Source organism: Cetorhinus maximus, unplaced genomic scaffold (genome assembly GCF_964194155.1).
Source record: "Cetorhinus maximus unplaced genomic scaffold, sCetMax3.hap1.1 HAP1_SCAFFOLD_2935, whole genome shotgun sequence".
Lineage (NCBI taxonomy): Eukaryota > Metazoa > Chordata > Chondrichthyes > Lamniformes > Cetorhinidae > Cetorhinus > Cetorhinus maximus.
The window spans coordinates 17,216-34,585 of NW_027598865.1; the positions used below are offsets into that span (position 1 = coordinate 17,216).

At 57.7% G+C, this 17,370-nt stretch overlaps 1 protein-coding gene across 1 annotated transcript; it reads left to right on the forward strand.

Moving 5' to 3' along the window:
* The first annotated feature begins 7,476 nt into the window (after positions 1–7,476).
* On the forward strand, positions 7,477–17,017 carry LOC144677717 (single-strand selective monofunctional uracil DNA glycosylase-like). The gene is given in 3 exon segments (XM_078537749.1): positions 7,477–7,769; positions 16,409–16,834; positions 16,836–17,017. Coding segments are annotated over 3 exon segments (855 nt in total). The 5' UTR covers positions 7,477–7,496; the 3' UTR covers positions 16,992–17,017.
* The last annotated feature ends 353 nt before the right edge of the window (positions 17,018–17,370 follow it).

The window sequence follows — 17,370 nt, forward strand, 5'->3', positions numbered from 1 at the left end:
CAGGGCTGACTTAATATTTCCTGAACAGAATCGAGAGGCTTCAAGTCATTATGCCCAGGCAGCTTACAGAGAATAATTAACCTCTTTATAAAGGCATTAAATCATCGTTTACCAAAACAGACAATAAACTCCCACATTTATTACAATTATTACAACGAAGGACATTCCCCAGGCACTTCACAGGAATGTAAATCAGGCAGGAGAAGGCAGCGAGACACACAAGGGGGACATTGAGCACAGACCAGAGAGAGCTCGGTCAGAGAGCTCGTTTTCAAGGAGAGTCTTAAATGAGCATTGAGAGAGAGAGAGAGAGAGAGAGAGACGGGGAGAGCGAGAGAGATGGAGATGGGGAGAGACAGGGAGACAGAGAGAGAGACAGAGAGAAAGAGAGGGATGGAGATGGGGAGAGATAGAGAGAGACAGAGAGAGAGACAGGGAGACAGAGAGAGAGAGAGAGAAAGAGAGAGAGGGATGGAGATGGGGAGAGAGAGAGACAGAGAGAGAGAGAGACAGAGAGAGAGAGACAGAGAGAGAGAGAGAGATAGGGTGGCAGAGAGAGAGAGAGAGAGAGAAAGGGTGGCAGAGAGAGAGAGAGAGAGAGAGGGATAGAGACGGAGAGAGAGAGAGACAGAGAGAGAGAGACAGAGATGGGGAGAGAGAGAAAGAGTGAGAGAGAGAGAGGTGGAGAGGTTGAGGGAGGGAATTCCAGAGCTCGGGGCCCCCCAGGCAGCTGAAGGCACGGCCGCCGATGGTGGAGCGATGGGTATCGGGGAGGGGATGTGAGAGAGGCCGGAATTGGAGAAGGTTACAGAGATAGGGAGGGTTGTAGGGGCTGGAGGAGGTTACAGAGATAGGGAGGGTTGTAGGGGCTGGAGGATGTTACAGAGATAGGGAGGGTTGTAGGGGCTGGAGGAGGTTACAGAGATAGGGAGGGTTGTAGGGGCTGGTGGAGGTTACAGAGATAGGGAGGGTTGTAGGGGCTGGTGGAGGTTACAGAGAGAGGGATGGTTGTAGGGGCTGGAGGAGGTTACAGAGATAGGGAGGGTTGTAGGGGCTGGAGGAGGTTACAGAGATAGGGAGGGTTGTAGGGGGCTGGAGGAGGTTACAGAGATAGGGGGGGTTGTAGGGGCTGGAGGAGGTTACAGAGATCGGGAGGGTTGTAGGGGGCTGGAGGAGGTTACAGAGATAGGGAGGGGTGTAGGGGGCTGGAGGAGGTTACAGAGATAGGGAGGGGTGTAGGGGGCTGGAGGAGGTTACAGAGATAGGGAGGGGTGTAGGGGGCTGGAGGAGGTTATAGAGATAGGGAGGGTTGTAGGGGCTGGAGGAGGTTACAGAGAGATGGAGGGTCGTAGGGGCTGCAGGAGGTTACAGAGAGAGGCAGGGTCGTAGGGGGCTGGAGGAGGTTACAGAGATAGGGAGGGGTGTAGGGGGCTGGAGGAGGTTACAGAGAGAGGGAGGTGGTGAGGAGGGTATGGAAGGATTTGAGGAAGAGGATGGGAATTTTAAACCTGAGGCATGTCAGAGCTGGGGTTTGGGGCCAGTTGGGGTCTATCAGCGGAGCGGGCGATGGGTGAGCGGGGCAGGGTTACAGCCCTCGACAGGGTAGATGTCGGATTGCATTTTTGTCCCTGGATTTGGACCCCTTGAGAACCAGGAGTCACGGTTTCAGGATAAGGGGTCAGCCATTCTGGGACTGAGACGGGGGGCGGGGAGAGATTTCTTCGCTCGGGAGTGGCTGGAGAATCTTTGGAATTCTCGACCCCCGTGGATGCCCTGTTGACGAGTATACCCGAGACACCGACCATACGAATTAGCAGGAGGAGGCCACTCGGCCCCTCTATCCCGCTCCCCCCATTCAGTAAGATCGTGGCCGATCTCTTGGTAACCTCAACCCCACATTCCCGCCTCCCCACACCCCCTCCGATAACCCATCCACCCCCCCCACCATTGTCAATCAGGAATCCATCCACCTCGGCCTTAAAAACATTCATAGACTCTGCTTCCACCGCCTTTCGAGGGAGAGAGTTCCAGAGACTCACCCACCGCCCCCCCCTCGGGGAGAGAAAACATTTCTCCTCGTCTCCGTCCTAAATGGGCCACCCCCTTATTTTTAAATAGTGACCCCAATCCCCCACCTTGTTCCAGATTCTCCCACAAGAGGAAACATCCTCTCCACGTCCCCCCTGTCCAGACCCCCTCAGGATCTTATAGGTTTCGATCGAGTCCCCTCTCACTCTTCTAAACTCCAGCGGATACAAACCCAGCCTGTCCGACCTCTCCTCATAAGACAACCCGCCCGTTCCGGGCGTTAGTCTGGTTCAACCTTCTCTGAACGGCTTCCAACGCGTTTACATCCTCCCTTAAATAAGGGGACCAGCGCTGCACATCGATATACTGACCCTCCGACAGTGCGGCGCTCCCTCAGCACTGACCCTCCGACAGTGCGGAGCTCCCTCAGCACTGACCCTCCGACAGTGCGGCGCTCCCTCAGCACTGACCCTCCGACAGCGTGGCACTCCCTCAGCGCTGACCCTCCGACAATGCGGAGCTCCCTCAGCGCTGACCCTCCGACAGTGCGGAGCTCCCTCAGCGCTGAGCCTCTGACAGCGTGGCCCTCCCTCAGCGCTGATCCTCCGACAGTGCGGAGCTCCCTCAGCACTGACCCTCCGACAGTGCGGCGCTCCCTCAGCACAGACCCTCCGACAGTGCGGCGCTCCCTCAGCACTGACGCTCCGACAGTGCGGCGCTCCCTCAGCACTGACCCTCCGACAGTGCGGCGCTCCCTCAGCACAGACCCTCCGACAGTGCGGCGCTCCCTCAGCACTGACCCTCCGACCGTGCGGCGCTCCCTCAGCACTGACCCTCCGACAGTGCGGAGCTCCCTCAGCGCTGAGCCTCTGACAGTGCGGCGCTCCCTCAGCGCTGACCCTCCGACAGTGCGGCGCTCCCTCAGCGCTGCCCCAGCGTAAAGATCAGGGTCCAACGGAGCAGACTGTCCACGGGGCTAGCATGGGGGGGGTCGTTGGGCTGAATGGCCTCTTCTTCTCCCCTGCGTGTGATTTCAAAGATATTAAAGGCAGCGAGTGATACGGGGTCCGTGCCGGGAGCATTGAGGTAGCGGCCCGGCCGTCAACTAGCTGAACGGCAGTCGATCGAACAGGCTCGATGGGCCGAAGGGCCTCTGATTCTACGAGTAGGTGACGAATTCGGAGACGGCAGCCGTGGAGTTTCGGGCCAGACGGTGGGAGGTGGGGCAAGAGAGCGTTGGGGACGGCTGCGCCTGGAAGGTTGGTGGAGGTGTTAGGGGAGTGAGGGCTTCAGTAGCCGATGAGCTGTAGGACAGGGTGGGAGACGGGTGACGTTACCGTGGTCCCAGCCTGGGAATGGGTCGGAGGCCTGGGCGCTCCTGGCATTCCCCAGGCAGCCGGACAGTGAAGGGCACCAGCACGGTCAAGGTGCCACCTGTGACCAGGTGTGTCTACACCTACAGCTCCCCTCTCCCCCACCCCACCCCAGGGCAGTGGCTGCTCCTGCCTAGGCCTCTCCCCTACCCACAGCCTCTCTGTCTGTGAATCTCTCCGCCCAGTCTAGAGGCTGGCTCGAGGAGACGGGGGGTGTGCGACTCAGTTAACAGAGCGGAGAGCCAGTTTAACCCTGTCAGGGTCAGAGTGTCGCCTCATGTTGATTTTGGCCGGTCTCTCTGTCTCCCTCTCTCTCTCTCTCTCTCTGTCTCTGTTTCTGTCTCTCTCTGTGTGTTTCTCTCTCTCTGTCTCTCTCCTTATGTCTCTCTCTCTGTCTGTGTGTGTCTCTTTCTCTCCCTGTCTCTCTCTTTATGTCTCTCTCTCTGTTTCTGTCTGTCTCTCTCTCTGTTTCTGTCTGTCTGTCTCTGTCTTTCTCCAGGTCTCTGTTTCTGTCTCTCTCTCTCTCTCTCTGTCTGTCTATCTGTGTGTGTCTCTCTCTCTCTGTGTGTCTGTCTCTCTCTCTCTGTGTGTCTCTCCTTATGTCGCTCTCTCTGTCTGTCTCTTCTCTCTCTCTCTGTCTCTCTTTGTGTGTGTCTCTCTCACTCCGTCTCTCTCTTTATGTCTCTGTCTTTCTCTCTGTCTTTCTCTCTGTCTCTCTCTCTGTCTCTCTCTCTGTCTCTCTTTGTGTGTGTGTCTCTCTCACTCCGTCTATCCCTTTATGTCTCTCTCTCTCTCTGTCTCTCTCTGTCTCTCTCTGTGAGCATGTCGTTCGCAGCCTCCCTCCCACAGACCTGAGTGATCGGGCACCAAAGGACGGTAGTCATATCAATCCCGTTATAAAACACTGGGTTCACCCCCAGCTGGAGTGCCCCGTGTCCCCAGTCCTGGGCCCCGCACTTTAGGAAGGACGTCGAGGGTCTCGGAGAGGGTGCGGAGGGAGATTGACCAGAACGGGAGCCCTGCGGGGGAGGGAGGGGATGAGGGGACTTCAGTTCACGTGGAGGGACTGGAGAAGCTGGGATTGTTCTCCTTAGAGTAGAGAAGGTTAAGGGAGGGAGGGAGGGAGGGAGGGGAGATGGAATCGAGGGGTTCAAAATCACGAAGGTGGGGGGAGGGTTTGGGGTAGAGTAGGAGAGGGAGAGACTGTTTCCAGTGGGCGGGAGGGTCGGTAACCAGAGGGGACACAGATTGAAGAGAATCGGGAACAGAACCAGAGGGTGGGGGTGGGTGGGGGAGGGGGAGATGAGGAGAATTATTTTTTATAAACGCAGCGAGTTGTTGTGATCTGGAAGGCGCTGCCTGAAAGGGCGGTGGGAGCAGATTCAATAGGAACTTTCAAAAGGAGGGGGGAGAGGAATCGGATAAATACCGGAAGGGGGATAATTTGCAGGGATTCAATAGGAACTTTCAAAAGGAGGGGGGAGAAATCGGATTAACACTGGAAGGGGGATAATTTGCAGGGATTCAATAGGAACTTAGGAGGTGTCAGCTGTGGCTCAGTTCATAGCACCCTCGTCTTTGAATCAGAGGGTTGTGGGTTCATGTCCCACTCCCGGAAACCAAGAACCGTGATGGTACTCGAAAGAGTTGCAATCTGTGACTGTTGGTAACTCGAAAGAGTTTCAATAGGAACTTTCAAAAGGTGGGCAAGGAATCCGATAAGTAGTGGAAGGGGGATAATCTGCAGGGATATGGGGATGGGGGAGGGATGAGGGATATGGGGAGGGATGAGCTGAGTGGCGGTGTGGATGGGGACTGATCGGAAAGATCGCTCAGAGAGACAGCACAAGGGGCGAGGGGCTGAATGGCCGCCCTGGGAGCTGAATTGGTGTGTGGGGCGTGTAGGTCCTGGAGACGGAGGGCGGTGATGTGCAGCCTCCCTCCCTCCCTCAGCACTGACCCTCCCTCAGCGCTGACCCTCCGACAGTGCTGCGCTTCCCTCAGACCTCAGGGCGCCTGCGCACCCGCCTTGGCCGCCATGCCTGCTGGGAGCCGTAGTCCCACCGCGGCCGGCTGCTTCTGCGCATGCTCGTGGCTGGGATCGGGCAATGCGCAGGCGCACGGCCGGCCCGGCCGGCGCTCGCGCAGTCGCGGTTCACGCTCCGGCCGCCGGGACTACAACTCCCGGCGGGCCTCGCACAGCGAGGCCTCAGGCTGAAGGGAAGCAATAGGCCCAGGCTCAGGTGGGAGCTTGAGCCTGCTGCTCGCCTCTTTACGGGAGGGTCTGAATTTAATGGAGATCTCTCGGGGTTTATTGGGGTGTCTGGGGGTTTATTGGGGTGTCTGGGTGTTTATTGGGGTGCCTGGGTGTTTATTGGGGTGCCTGGGGGTTTATTGGGGTGCCTGGGTGTTTATTGGGGTGTCTGGGTGTTTATTGGGGTGTCTGGGGGTACTTTGGGGTGTCTGGGTGTTTATTGGGGTGTCTGGGGATTTATTGGGGTGTCTGGGTGTTTGTTGGGGTGTCTGGGTGTTTATTGGGGTGCCTGGGTGTTTATTGGGGTGTCTGGGTGTTTATTGGGGTGTCTGGGTGTTTGTTGGGGTGTCTGGGTGTTTATTGGGGTGTCTGGGTGTTTATTGGGGTGTCTGGGTGTTTGTTGGGGTGTCTGGGTGTTTGTTGGGGTGTCTGGGTGTTTATTGGTGTGTTTGGGTGTTTATTGGGGTGCCTGGGTGTTTATTGGGGTGTCTGGGGATTTATTGGGGTGCCTGGGTGTTTATTGGGGTGCCTGGGTGTTTATTGGTGTGTTTGGGTGTTTATTGGGGTGCCTGGGTGTTTATTGGGGTGTCTGGGGATTTATTGGGGTGCCTGGGTGTTTATTGGGGTGCCTGGGTGTTTATTGGGGTGTCTGGGTGTTTGTTGGGGTGTCTGGGGGTTTATTGGGGTGTCTGGGTGTTTGTTGGGGTGCCTGGGTGTTTGTTGGGGTGCCTGGGTGTTTATTGGGGTGTCTGGGTGTTTATTGGGGTGTCTGGGTGTTTGTTGGGGTGTCTGGGTGTTTATTGGAGTGTCTGGGGGTTTATTGGGGTGTCTGGGTGTTTATTGGGGTGCCTGGGTGTTTATTGGGGTGTCTGGGTGTTTGTTGGGGTGCCTGGGTGTTTGTTGGGGTGTCTGGGTGTTTATTGGGGTGTCTGGGTGTTTATTGGGGTGTCTGGGTGTTTATTGGGGTGTCTGGGTGTTTATTGGGGTGCCTGGGTGTTTATTGGGGTGTCTGGGTGTTTGTTGGGGTGCTTGGTGTTTATTGGGGTGTCTGGGTGTTTATTGGGGTGTCTGTGGGTACTTTGTGTTGTCTGGGTGGTTTATTGGGGTGCCTGGGGGTTTATTGGGGTGCCTGGGGGTTTATTGGGGTGCCTGGGCGTTTATTGGGGTGCCTGGGCGTTTATTGGGGTGCCTGGGGGTTTATTGGGGTGCCTGGGGGTTTATTAGGGTGCCTGGGGGTTTATTGGGGTGCCCGGGTGTTTAACGTTGGGTCTGGGTGTTTACTGGGGTGTTTGGGGGTTTATTGGGGTGTCTGGGGGGTTTAGTGGGGTCTCTTGGTGTTTATTATGTCTGGGGGTTTATTATGGTGTCTGGGGGTGCCTGGGGGTTTATTGGGGTGCCTGGGGGTTTATTGGGGTGTCTGGGGGTTTATTGGGGTGTCTGGGGATTTATTGAGGTGTCTGGGTGATTATTGGGGTGTCTGGGGATTTTTTGGGGTGTCTGGGGGTTTTTGGAGCGTCTGGGGGTTTCGTTCGGTCTCTGGGTGTTTATTATGGTGTCTGGGTGTTTATTGGGGTGTCTGGGTGTTTATTGGGGTATGTGGGGCGTGTCCTGGGGTGTCTGGGACGGGTCCGGGGGGTCTGCGGTGGGGTCTCGGGGCTGTATTGTCGTTCGGAGGGGTGGGTGTGGGGTTGGAGGGGTCACAGGGACCAGTTAACAATATTCCTGGTTAATTTTCTCTCTCTTTCTTTCCCGAACCAGGTCACGAGACGAGAGGGAGGACGAGGGATTTCGGGACGGGTGGCGGTGTGGGGTGGGGTCTGGGGCTGGTGAGGGTGGGGGCGATGGAATCGAGGGGCTCACCAACCCCAGTTGCCTGGGGCGAGGAGACCCCAGCCCTGCCGGAGGGGTTGGCCGGCAGCTTCCTACAAGCTGAGCTTGAACTGAACGCCGTACTGAGGGCGATGGAGTTCCCCCAGCCCGTGTGTTATGTCTATAACCCCCTGGAGTATGCCTGGGAGCCTCACCGCGTCTACGTGGAGAAGTACTGCCAGTCACAGAAGGAGGTGCTGGTCCTGGGCATGAACCCTGGACCCTTCGGGATGGTGCAGACCGGGGTGAGTAGCTGCCCCCAGCCCTCGCCACCACTCCGATGTTGTACCCCTCCTCTCTCCCCCTCAACCCCGCCTCGCCTTCTCTCCCCTTCAACACCCCCACCCTCTCTCCCCCCCGACCCCCGCTCTCCCCCCGGACCCCCGCTCTCCCCCCGGACCCCCGCTCTCCCCCCGGACCCCCGCTCTCCCCCCGGACCCCCGCTCTCCCCCCGGACCCCCGCTCTCCCCCTCAACCCCGCCTCGCCTTCTCTCCCCTTCAACACCCCCACCCTCTCTCCCCCTCGACCCCCGCTCTCCCCCCCGACCCCCGCTCTCCCCCCGGACCCCCGCTCTCCCCCCGCTCTCCCCCCGGACCCCCGCTCTCCCCCCGGACCCCCGCTCTCCCCCCGGACCCCCGCTCTCCCCCCGGACCCCCACTCTCCCCCCGGACCCCCGCTCTCCCCCCGGACCCCCGCTCTCCCCCCGGACCCCCGCTCTCCCCCCGGACCCCCGCTCTCCCCCCGGACCCCCGCTCTCCCCCCGGACCCCCGCTCTCCCCCCGGACCCCCGCTCTCCCCCTCGACCCCTGCTCTCCCCCTCACCCCCTCAACCCCCCCACACCCCCAATCTCACTTGGGATGGGTGGCAGGCTGCATGGACCATGTTTTCTGTGCACGCACTCTCACACTTACATTCACATGCTCACACACTTACACTGTCACACTCACACTTACACTCTCACGCTCACACTTACATTCACACTCTCACACGCTCTCTCACTCTCATTGTCACACACTCACATTCATACACTGTCTCTCACACACACACACTCACACACTTACACTCGCAGTTGCACACTTACACTCTCACACTCACATTCGCACTCCCACTCACACTTGCACTCGCCCTCGCACTCTCACATGCACTCACACACTCTCACACGCACTCACTCTCGCACTCACTCTCACAGTCACTCACACTCACTCTCACTCTTACTCTAATTTACACACTCACTCTCATTCACACACTCGCTCCCACACACTTGCTCCCACACACTCGCCCGCTTGCGTTCTCCCACTCTCTCCCTTGCGCTCTCCCGCACACGCACACACACCTGTGCGCACGTGCACACACACACTCTCTCTTGCACACTCGCACACTCACACACTTGCCTGCACTCGCTCCCTTGCGAATTGCACACACACTCTCGCGAATCTCGCGCGCTCTCGCTCCCTTGCACGCTCTCTCACCCTCTCGCCATCCAGAGAGCCCCCTCAGTCATCGAGTCACTCCAGGGAGGGAGCTGGACCAAGGACGAGATCAAATTCCACCACTCAGCTGCTGGGGTTGCGGGGGAGGGTGGGAATTACAAATTCGGGTCGGTGAAATAAACCTGGAGTTGAAGGCGTGCGTCTCAGTCAAGGTGACCGTGAAACTTCCATCGATCGTTGTGAAAAAACATCTGGTTCACCAACGACCCTTTAGGGGGAAGGGAGATCTGCTGTCCTTACTCGGTCTGGCCCGACACGTGACTCAAGACCCTCTGGTTGACTCTTAACTGCCCCTCTGGCGGCTGAGAACAAACAAAGAACAAAGAAAAGTACAGCACAGGAACAGGCCCTTCGGCCCTCCAAGCCTGCGCCCATCATATTGCCCGTCAAACTAAAACATTTTGCACTTCCGGCGTCCGCATCCCTCTATTCCCATCCTATTCATGTATTGGTCAAGCTGCCTCTTAAACACCACTATCGTACCTGCTTCCACCACCTCCTCTGGCAGCGAATTCCAGACACTCACCACCCTCTGCGTCAAAAAACTTGCCCCGCACATCTCCTCTATAGTTTTCTCCTCTCACCTTAAATCTATGTCCCCCTAGTCATTGACTCTTCCGCCCTGGGAAAAAGCTTCTGACTATCTCACTCTGTCCATGCCACTCATAATCTTGTAAACTTCTATCGAGTCGCCCCTCAATCTCCGTCGCTCTGGCGAGAACAATCCGAGTTTCTCCAACCTCTCCTCGTCGCTAATAACCTCCAGACCAGGCAGCATCCTGGTAAACCTCCTCTGCACCCTCTCCAACGCCTCCCTATCCTTCTGGTAATGTGGCGACCAGAATTGCACGCCATATTCCAAGTGTGGCCTAACCAAGGTCCTATACAGCTGCAGCATGACTTCCCAGCTTTTATGCTCAATACCCCTGCCGATGAAGGCAAGCATGCCATATGCCTTCCTGGCTACCTTATCCACCTGCGTTGCCACTTTCAGTGACCTGTGGACCTGTACACCCAGATCCCTCTGCCCGTCAATGCGCTTAAGGGTTCTGCCATTTACTATGTAATTCCTGCCTGTATTAGACCTTCCAAAGTGCATTACCTCGTGTTTGTCCGGATTAAACTCCATCTGCCACTCCTCCGCCCAAGCCTCCAACCGATGAGGAACAGAGGTTTCCCACTGGCTGGGGGTGGGTGGGTGGGAGGGTGTCTAGAACCAGGGGACACAGTCTCAGAATAATGGACCGGCCATTTAGGACTGAGATGAGGGTGAATGTCTTCACTGGGAGAGCGGTGGTGAACCTTCGGAATTCTCTACCCCGGGGGACGAGAGGAAACCGGATGACCGAGAACGTTCGGGACTGAGGTCGGTGGATTCCTGGAGGCGACGGACAATCGAGGGACACGGGGAGAGGGTGGGGGGAAAAGTGGAGTTGAGGGAGACGATCAGCCACGATCGAGTTGAAATGGGGGGGGGGACCAGGCTCGAGGGGGTAGGTGTGACACACAAATGGGTGAATTCGGAGCGGGAGGAGACAACCCTCGATCCAGCTCCCCCCTTTCGATAAAATCGTGGCTGATCCGATTATAACCTCAGCCCCGCATTCCCGCCTCCCCTGTCGATAACCCATCGCCCCTCCCTCCCTTGTCACCCCGAGGGAACGAGAGGCGGGCAGTTCGAGCGAGGGGCGCGGGTCAGCGATGAGGCTGCCGCGCCCTCTGTGTCGTGCCCGAGGGAGTGGATGACCGCTGCCCGATACAAGTGTGACCAGGGGCTCCCTTTAATCGAGCGCTCCGAGTACCTATCTTCCCTCATCCGACTGAAACATCTGAGCAGCAGCTGTAGGTGAGGGTTACAGTGAGGGGTGTGGGTTATATACCCCACACCCCTCACTGTAACACACTGATATACCCCACACCGCTCACTGTAACACTCTGATATACCCCACACCCCTCACTGTAACACACTGATATACCCCACACCCCTCACTGTAACACTCTGATATACCCCACACCCCTCACTGTAACACCACTGATATACCCCACACGCCTCACTGTAACACTCTGATATATCCCACACCACTCACTGTAACACTCTGATATATCCCACACCACTCACTGTAACACTCTGATATACCCCACACACCTCACTGTAACACTCTGATATATCCCACACCACTCACTGTAACACCCTGATATACCCCACGCCCCTCACTGTAACACTCTGATATACCCACACACCTCACTGTAACACTCTGATATATCCCACACCCCTCACTGTAACACTCTGATATACCCCACACCGCTCACTGTAACACTCTGATACACCCCACACCCCTCACTGTAACACTCTGATATACCCACACCCCTCACTGTAACACTCTGATATATCCCACACCCCTCACTGTAACACTCTGATATACCCCACACCCCTCACTGTAACACTCTGATATATCCCACACCCCTCACTGTAACACTCTGATATATCCCACATCCCTCACTGTGACACTCTGATATACCCCACACCCCTCACTGTAACACTCTGATATACCCCACACCCCTCACTGTAACACTCTGATATACCCCACATCCCTCACTGTGACACTCTGATATATCCCACACCCCTCACTGTAACACTCTGATATACCCCACACCCCTCACTGTAACACTGATATATCCCACACCCCTCACTTTAACACTCTGATATACCCCACACCCCTCACTGTAACACTCTGATATACCCCGCACCCCTCACTGTAACACTCTGATATCCCCACACCCCTCACTGTAACACTATGATATATCCCACACCCCTCACTGTAACACTCTGATATACCCCACACCTCTCACTGTAACACTCTGATATACCCCACACCTCTCACTGTAACACTCTGATATATCCCACACCCATCACTGTAACACTCTGATATACCCCACACCCCTCACTGTAACACTCTGATATACCCCACACCTCTCACTGTAACACTCTGATATATCCCACACCCATCACTGTAACACTCTGATATATCCCACACCCCTCACTGTAACATTCTGATATACCCCACACCCCTCACTGTAACACTCTGATATATCCCACACACCCCTCACTGTATCACCCTGATATACCCCACACTCCTCACTGTAACACTCTGATATATCCCACACACCCCACTGTAACAATCTGATATATCCCACACCCCTCACTGTAACACACTGATATATCCCACACACCCCACTGTAACAATCTGATATATCCCACACACCCCACTGTAACACTCTGTTATATCCCACACCCCTCACTTTAACACTCTGATATATCCCACACCCCTCACTGTAACACTCTGATATATCCCACACACCCCACTGTAACACTCTGTTATATCCCACACCCCTCACTGTAACACTCTGATATACTCCACACCCCTCACAGTAACACTCTGATATATCCCACTCCCCTCACTGTAACACTCTGATATATCCCACACCCCTCACTGTAACACTCTGATATATCCCACACACCCCACTGTAACACTCTGATATACCCCACACCCCTCACTGTAACACTCTGATATACCCCACACCCCTCACTGTAACACTCTGATATACTCCACACCCCTCACAGTAACACTCTGATATATCCCACTCCCCTCACTGTAACACTCTGATATATCCCACACCCCTCACTGTAACACTCTGATATACCCCACACCCCTCACTGTAACACTCTGATATATCCCACACCCCTCACTGTAACACTCTGATATACCCCACACCCCTCACTGTAACACTCTGATATATCCCACACCCCTCACTGTAACACTGATATATCCCACACCCCTCACTGTAACACTCTGATATACCCCACACCCCTCACTGTAACACTCTGATATACCCCACACCCCTCACTGTAACACTCTGATATATCCCACACCCCTCACTGTAACACTCTGATATACCCCACACCCCTCACTGTAACACTCTGATATATCCCACACCCCTCACTGTAACACTCTGATATACCCCACACCCCTCACTGTAACACTCTGATATATCCCACACCCCTCACTGTAACACTCTGATATATCCCACACACCCCACTGTAACACTCTGATATACCCCACACCCCTCACTGTAACACTCTGATATATCCCACACCCCTCACTGTAACACTCTGATATACCCCACACCCCTCACTGTAACACTCGCTCTGTGTCTGCCCCACACACTCTCTCTCTCTCCCCTCCTCTTTCTCTGCCCTTTTTTCTTTCTCTCTCTGCCCCACACATACACACTCTTGTTCTCTCTCGCTGCCTCTTTTTTCTCTCTCTATCCCACTTTCTCTCTCTCCCTCCCCCTCTCTCTCTGCCCCACACACACACTCTCTCTGCCCCCTTTCTCTCTCTCTTTCTCCCTTTACCCCTTCTCTCTCTGCCCTTTTTTCCCTCTCTCTCTCTGCACCACACAGACTCTCTCTCCCCCTCTATCTCGCTCCCTCCCCTCCACCTCTCGCTCCCTCCCCTCCGCCTCCCGCTCCCACCTCCCGCTCTCTCCCACCCTCTCTCGGCTCCCGCTCTCCCCCTCCCTCCCTTTCTCTACTCCCACTCTCTCCCTCCCTCTCTCTACTCCCGCTCTCCCCCTCGCTCCCTCTCTCTACTCCTGCTCTCTCCCTCCGTCCCTCTCTATACTCCCGCTCGCTCCCTCCCTCCCTCTCTCTACTCCTCTCTACTCCCGCTCTCTCCCTCCCTCTCTCTCTACTCCCGCTCTCTCCCACCCTCCCTCTCTCTAATCCCGCTCTCTCCCTCCCTCCCTCTCTACTCCCGCTCCTCCCTCCCTCTGTCTCTCTACTCCCGCTTTCTCCCTGCCTCCCTCTCTCTCTACTCCCGCTCTCTCCCTCCCTCCCTCTCTCTCTACTCCCGCTCTCTCCCTCCCTCCCTCTCTCTACTCCCGCTCTCTCCCTCCTTCCTTCTCTCTACTCCCGCTATCTCCCTCCTTCCCTCTCTCTACTCCCGCTCTCTCCCTCCCTCTCTCTACTCCCGCTCTCTTCTTCCCTCTCTCTCTACTCCCGCTCTCTCCCTCCCTCTCTCTCTCCCTCCCTCGCTCTCTCTACTCCAGCTCTATCTCTACTCCTGCTCTCTCTCTACTCCCGCTCTCTCTACTCCCGCTCTCTCTACTCCCGCTCTCTCTACTCCCGCTCTCTCTACTCCCGCTCTCTCTACTCCCGCTCTCTCTCTACTCCCGCTCTCTCTCTACTCCCGCTCTCTCTCTACTCCCGCTCTCTCTCTACTCCCGCTCTCTCTCTACTCCCGCTCTCTCTCTACTCCCGCTCTCGCTCTACTCCCGCTCTCTCTCTACTCTCGCTCTCTCTCTACTCCCACTCTCTCTATACTCCCGCTCTCTCCCTCCCTCCCTCTCTCTACTCCTCTCTACTCCCGCTCTCTCCCTCCCTCTCTCTCTACTCCCGCTCTCTCCCTCCCTCCCTCTCTCTAATCCCGCTCTCTCCCTCCCTCCCTCTCTACTCCCGCTCCTCCCTCCCTCTGTCTCTCTACTCCCGCTTTCTCCCTGCCTCCCTCTCTCTACTCCCGCTCTCTCCCTCCCTCTCTCTACTCCCACTCTCTCCTTCCCTCTCTCTCTACTCCCGCTCTCTCTCTACTCCCGCTCTCTCTCTACTCCCGCTCTCTCTCTACTCCCGCTCTCTCTCTACTCACGCTCTCTCTACTCCCGCTCTCTCTCTCTACCCCCGCTCTCTCTCTCTACCCCCACTCTCTCTCTCTCTACCCCCGCTCTCTCTCTCTACCCCCGCTCTCTCTCTCTACTCCCGCTCTCTCTCTGTACTCCCGCTCTCTCTACTCCCGCTCTCTCTCTACTCCCGCTCTCTCTCTACTCCCGCTCTCTCTCTGTACTCCCGCTCTCTCTCTGTACTCCCGCTCTCTCTCTGTACTCCCGCTCTCTCTCTGTACTCCCGCTCTCTCTCTGTACTCCCGCTCTCTCTCTCTACTCCCGCTCTCTCTCTCTACTCCCGCTCTCTCTCTCTACTCCCGCTCTCTCTCTCCACTCCCGCTCTCTCTCTCCACTCCCGCTCTCTCTCTCCACTCCCGCTCTCTCTCTCCACTCCCGCTCTCTCTCTCCACTCCCGCTCTCTCTCTCCACTCCCGCTCTCTCTCTCCACTCCCGCTCTCTCTCTCCACTCCCGCTCTCTCTCTCTACTCCCGCTCTCTCTCTCTACTCCCGCTCTCTCTCTCTACTCCCGCTCTCTCTCTCTACTCCCGCTCTCTCTACTCCACTCCCGCTCTCTCTACTCCACTCCCGCTCTCTCTACTCCACTCCCGCTCTCTCTCTCTACTCCCGCTCTCTCTCTACTCCCGCTCTCTCTCTACTCCCGCTCTCTCTCCCCTCCCGCTCTCTCTCCCCTCCCGCTCTCTCTCCCCTCCCGCTCTCTCTCCCCTCCCGCTCTCTCTCCCCTCCCGCTCTCTCTCCCCTCCTGCTCTCTCTCCCCTCCCGCTCTCTCTCCCCTCCCGCTCTCTCTCTCCCCTCCCGCTCTCTCTCTCCCGCTCTCTCTCTCCCCTCCCGCTCTCTCTCTACTCCCGCTCTCTCTCTACTCCCGCTCTCTCTCTACTCCCGCTCTCTCTCTCTACTCCCGCTCTCTCTCTCTACTCCCGCTCTCTCTCTCTACTCCCGCTCTCTCTCTCCCCTCCCGCTCTCTCTCTCCCCTCCCGCTCTCTCTCTCCCCTCCCGCTCTCTCTCTCTACTCCCGCTCTCTCTCTCTACTCCCGCTCTCTCTCTCTAACCCCGCTCTCTCTCTCTCTACCCCCGCTCTCTCTCTCTCTACCCCTGCTCTCTCTCTCTCTACCCCCGCTCTCTCTCTCTCTACCCCCGCTCTCTCTCTCTACCCCGCTCTCTCTCTCTACCCCCGCTCTCTCTCTCTACTCCCGCTCTCTCTCTACTCCCGCTCTCTCTCTACTCCCGCTCTCTCTCTACTCCCGCTCTCTCTCTACTCCCGCTCTCTCTCTACTCCCGCTCTCTCTCTACTCCCGCTCTCTCTCTACTCCCGCTCTCTCTCTACTCCCGCTCTCTCTCTACTCCCGCTCTCTCTCTCTACCCCCGCTCTCTCTCTCTACCCCCGCTCTCTCTCTCTACCCCCGCTCTCTCTCTACTCCCGCTCTCTCTCTCTACCCCCGCTCTCTCTCTCTACTCCCGCTCTCTCTCTAACCCCGCTCTCTCTCTCTACTCCCGCTCTCTCTCTCTACTCCCGCTCTCTCTCTCTACTCCCGCTCTCTCTCTCTACTCCCGCTCTCTCTCTCTACTCCCGCTCTCTCTCTCTACTCCCGCTCTCTCTCTCTACTCCCGCTCTCTCTCTAATCCTTAACCGTTTCCCGTTCTCTGTTTGACCCCCAGGTTCCGTTTGGGGAGGTGAAGTCCGTGCGGGACTGGCTGGGGGTGAGCGGGGCCGTGTCGAGGCCTCGGGTGGAACACGCCAAGCGGCCCGTGCTGGGCCTGGACTGCCAGCGGACCGAGGTGAGCGGCGCCCGCTTCTGGGGCCTCGTCCGCCGCCTGTGCAGGGGCGGGGGCCCGGGGCCCTTCTTCAGCCGCTGCTTCGTCCACAACCTCTGCCCCCTGGCCTTCCTGGACGCGGCCGGCCGCAACCTGACCCCGGCCGACCTCCCGCCGGCCTCCCGGGAGGGGCTGCTCGCCCCCTGCGACCGGTCCCTGCGCCGGGTGGTGGAGCTGCTGGGGGTGGGGACGGTCATCGGGGTGGGGCGTCTGGCCGAGCGCCGGGCCAGGAGGGCCCTGGCCGGGGGGGCCACGGACGGCGTGAGGGTGGGAGGGGCTCGCCCACCCCTCGCCGCGCAACCCGCGGGCCAACCGGGGCTGGGAGGAGGCCGCGGCCGCTCGCCTGGAGGAGCTGGGAGTCACGAGGCTGCTGACCGCTGCCGACTTCTCTCCCGACAGCCTGACCGGCCCTCCCCCCGCTGACTGACCAACCCCCACCCCCCCCCACCCCACCCCGAGCGACCCCTCCCGCCACTGGGAACGGTCCCTCCTCCCCTCCCCCAACCCCCTCTCTCCTCGATCGGAACCCGTGCTTTGCTACACTACTTCCAGCGATAAGCTGCCCTCGCCGCCCCCCCACCCCCGATGAAGCCAACCCCCAATGTCCAGTAAGAACGCGGCTGATCTCCTACCCCGACTCCGCTTTCCCCGCCCCCTCGGCTCCCTCAGCGCCCGCCCTCTCGCGGTCCCGTATATACTCGTCAGTAGGGCGTCCACGGGGGTGGTGAACTCCACAGATTCACCCACCCCCCGAGCCAAGAGATTCTCCCCCCCCTCCCCTCCCCTCCCCTCCCCCCTCCCCACCC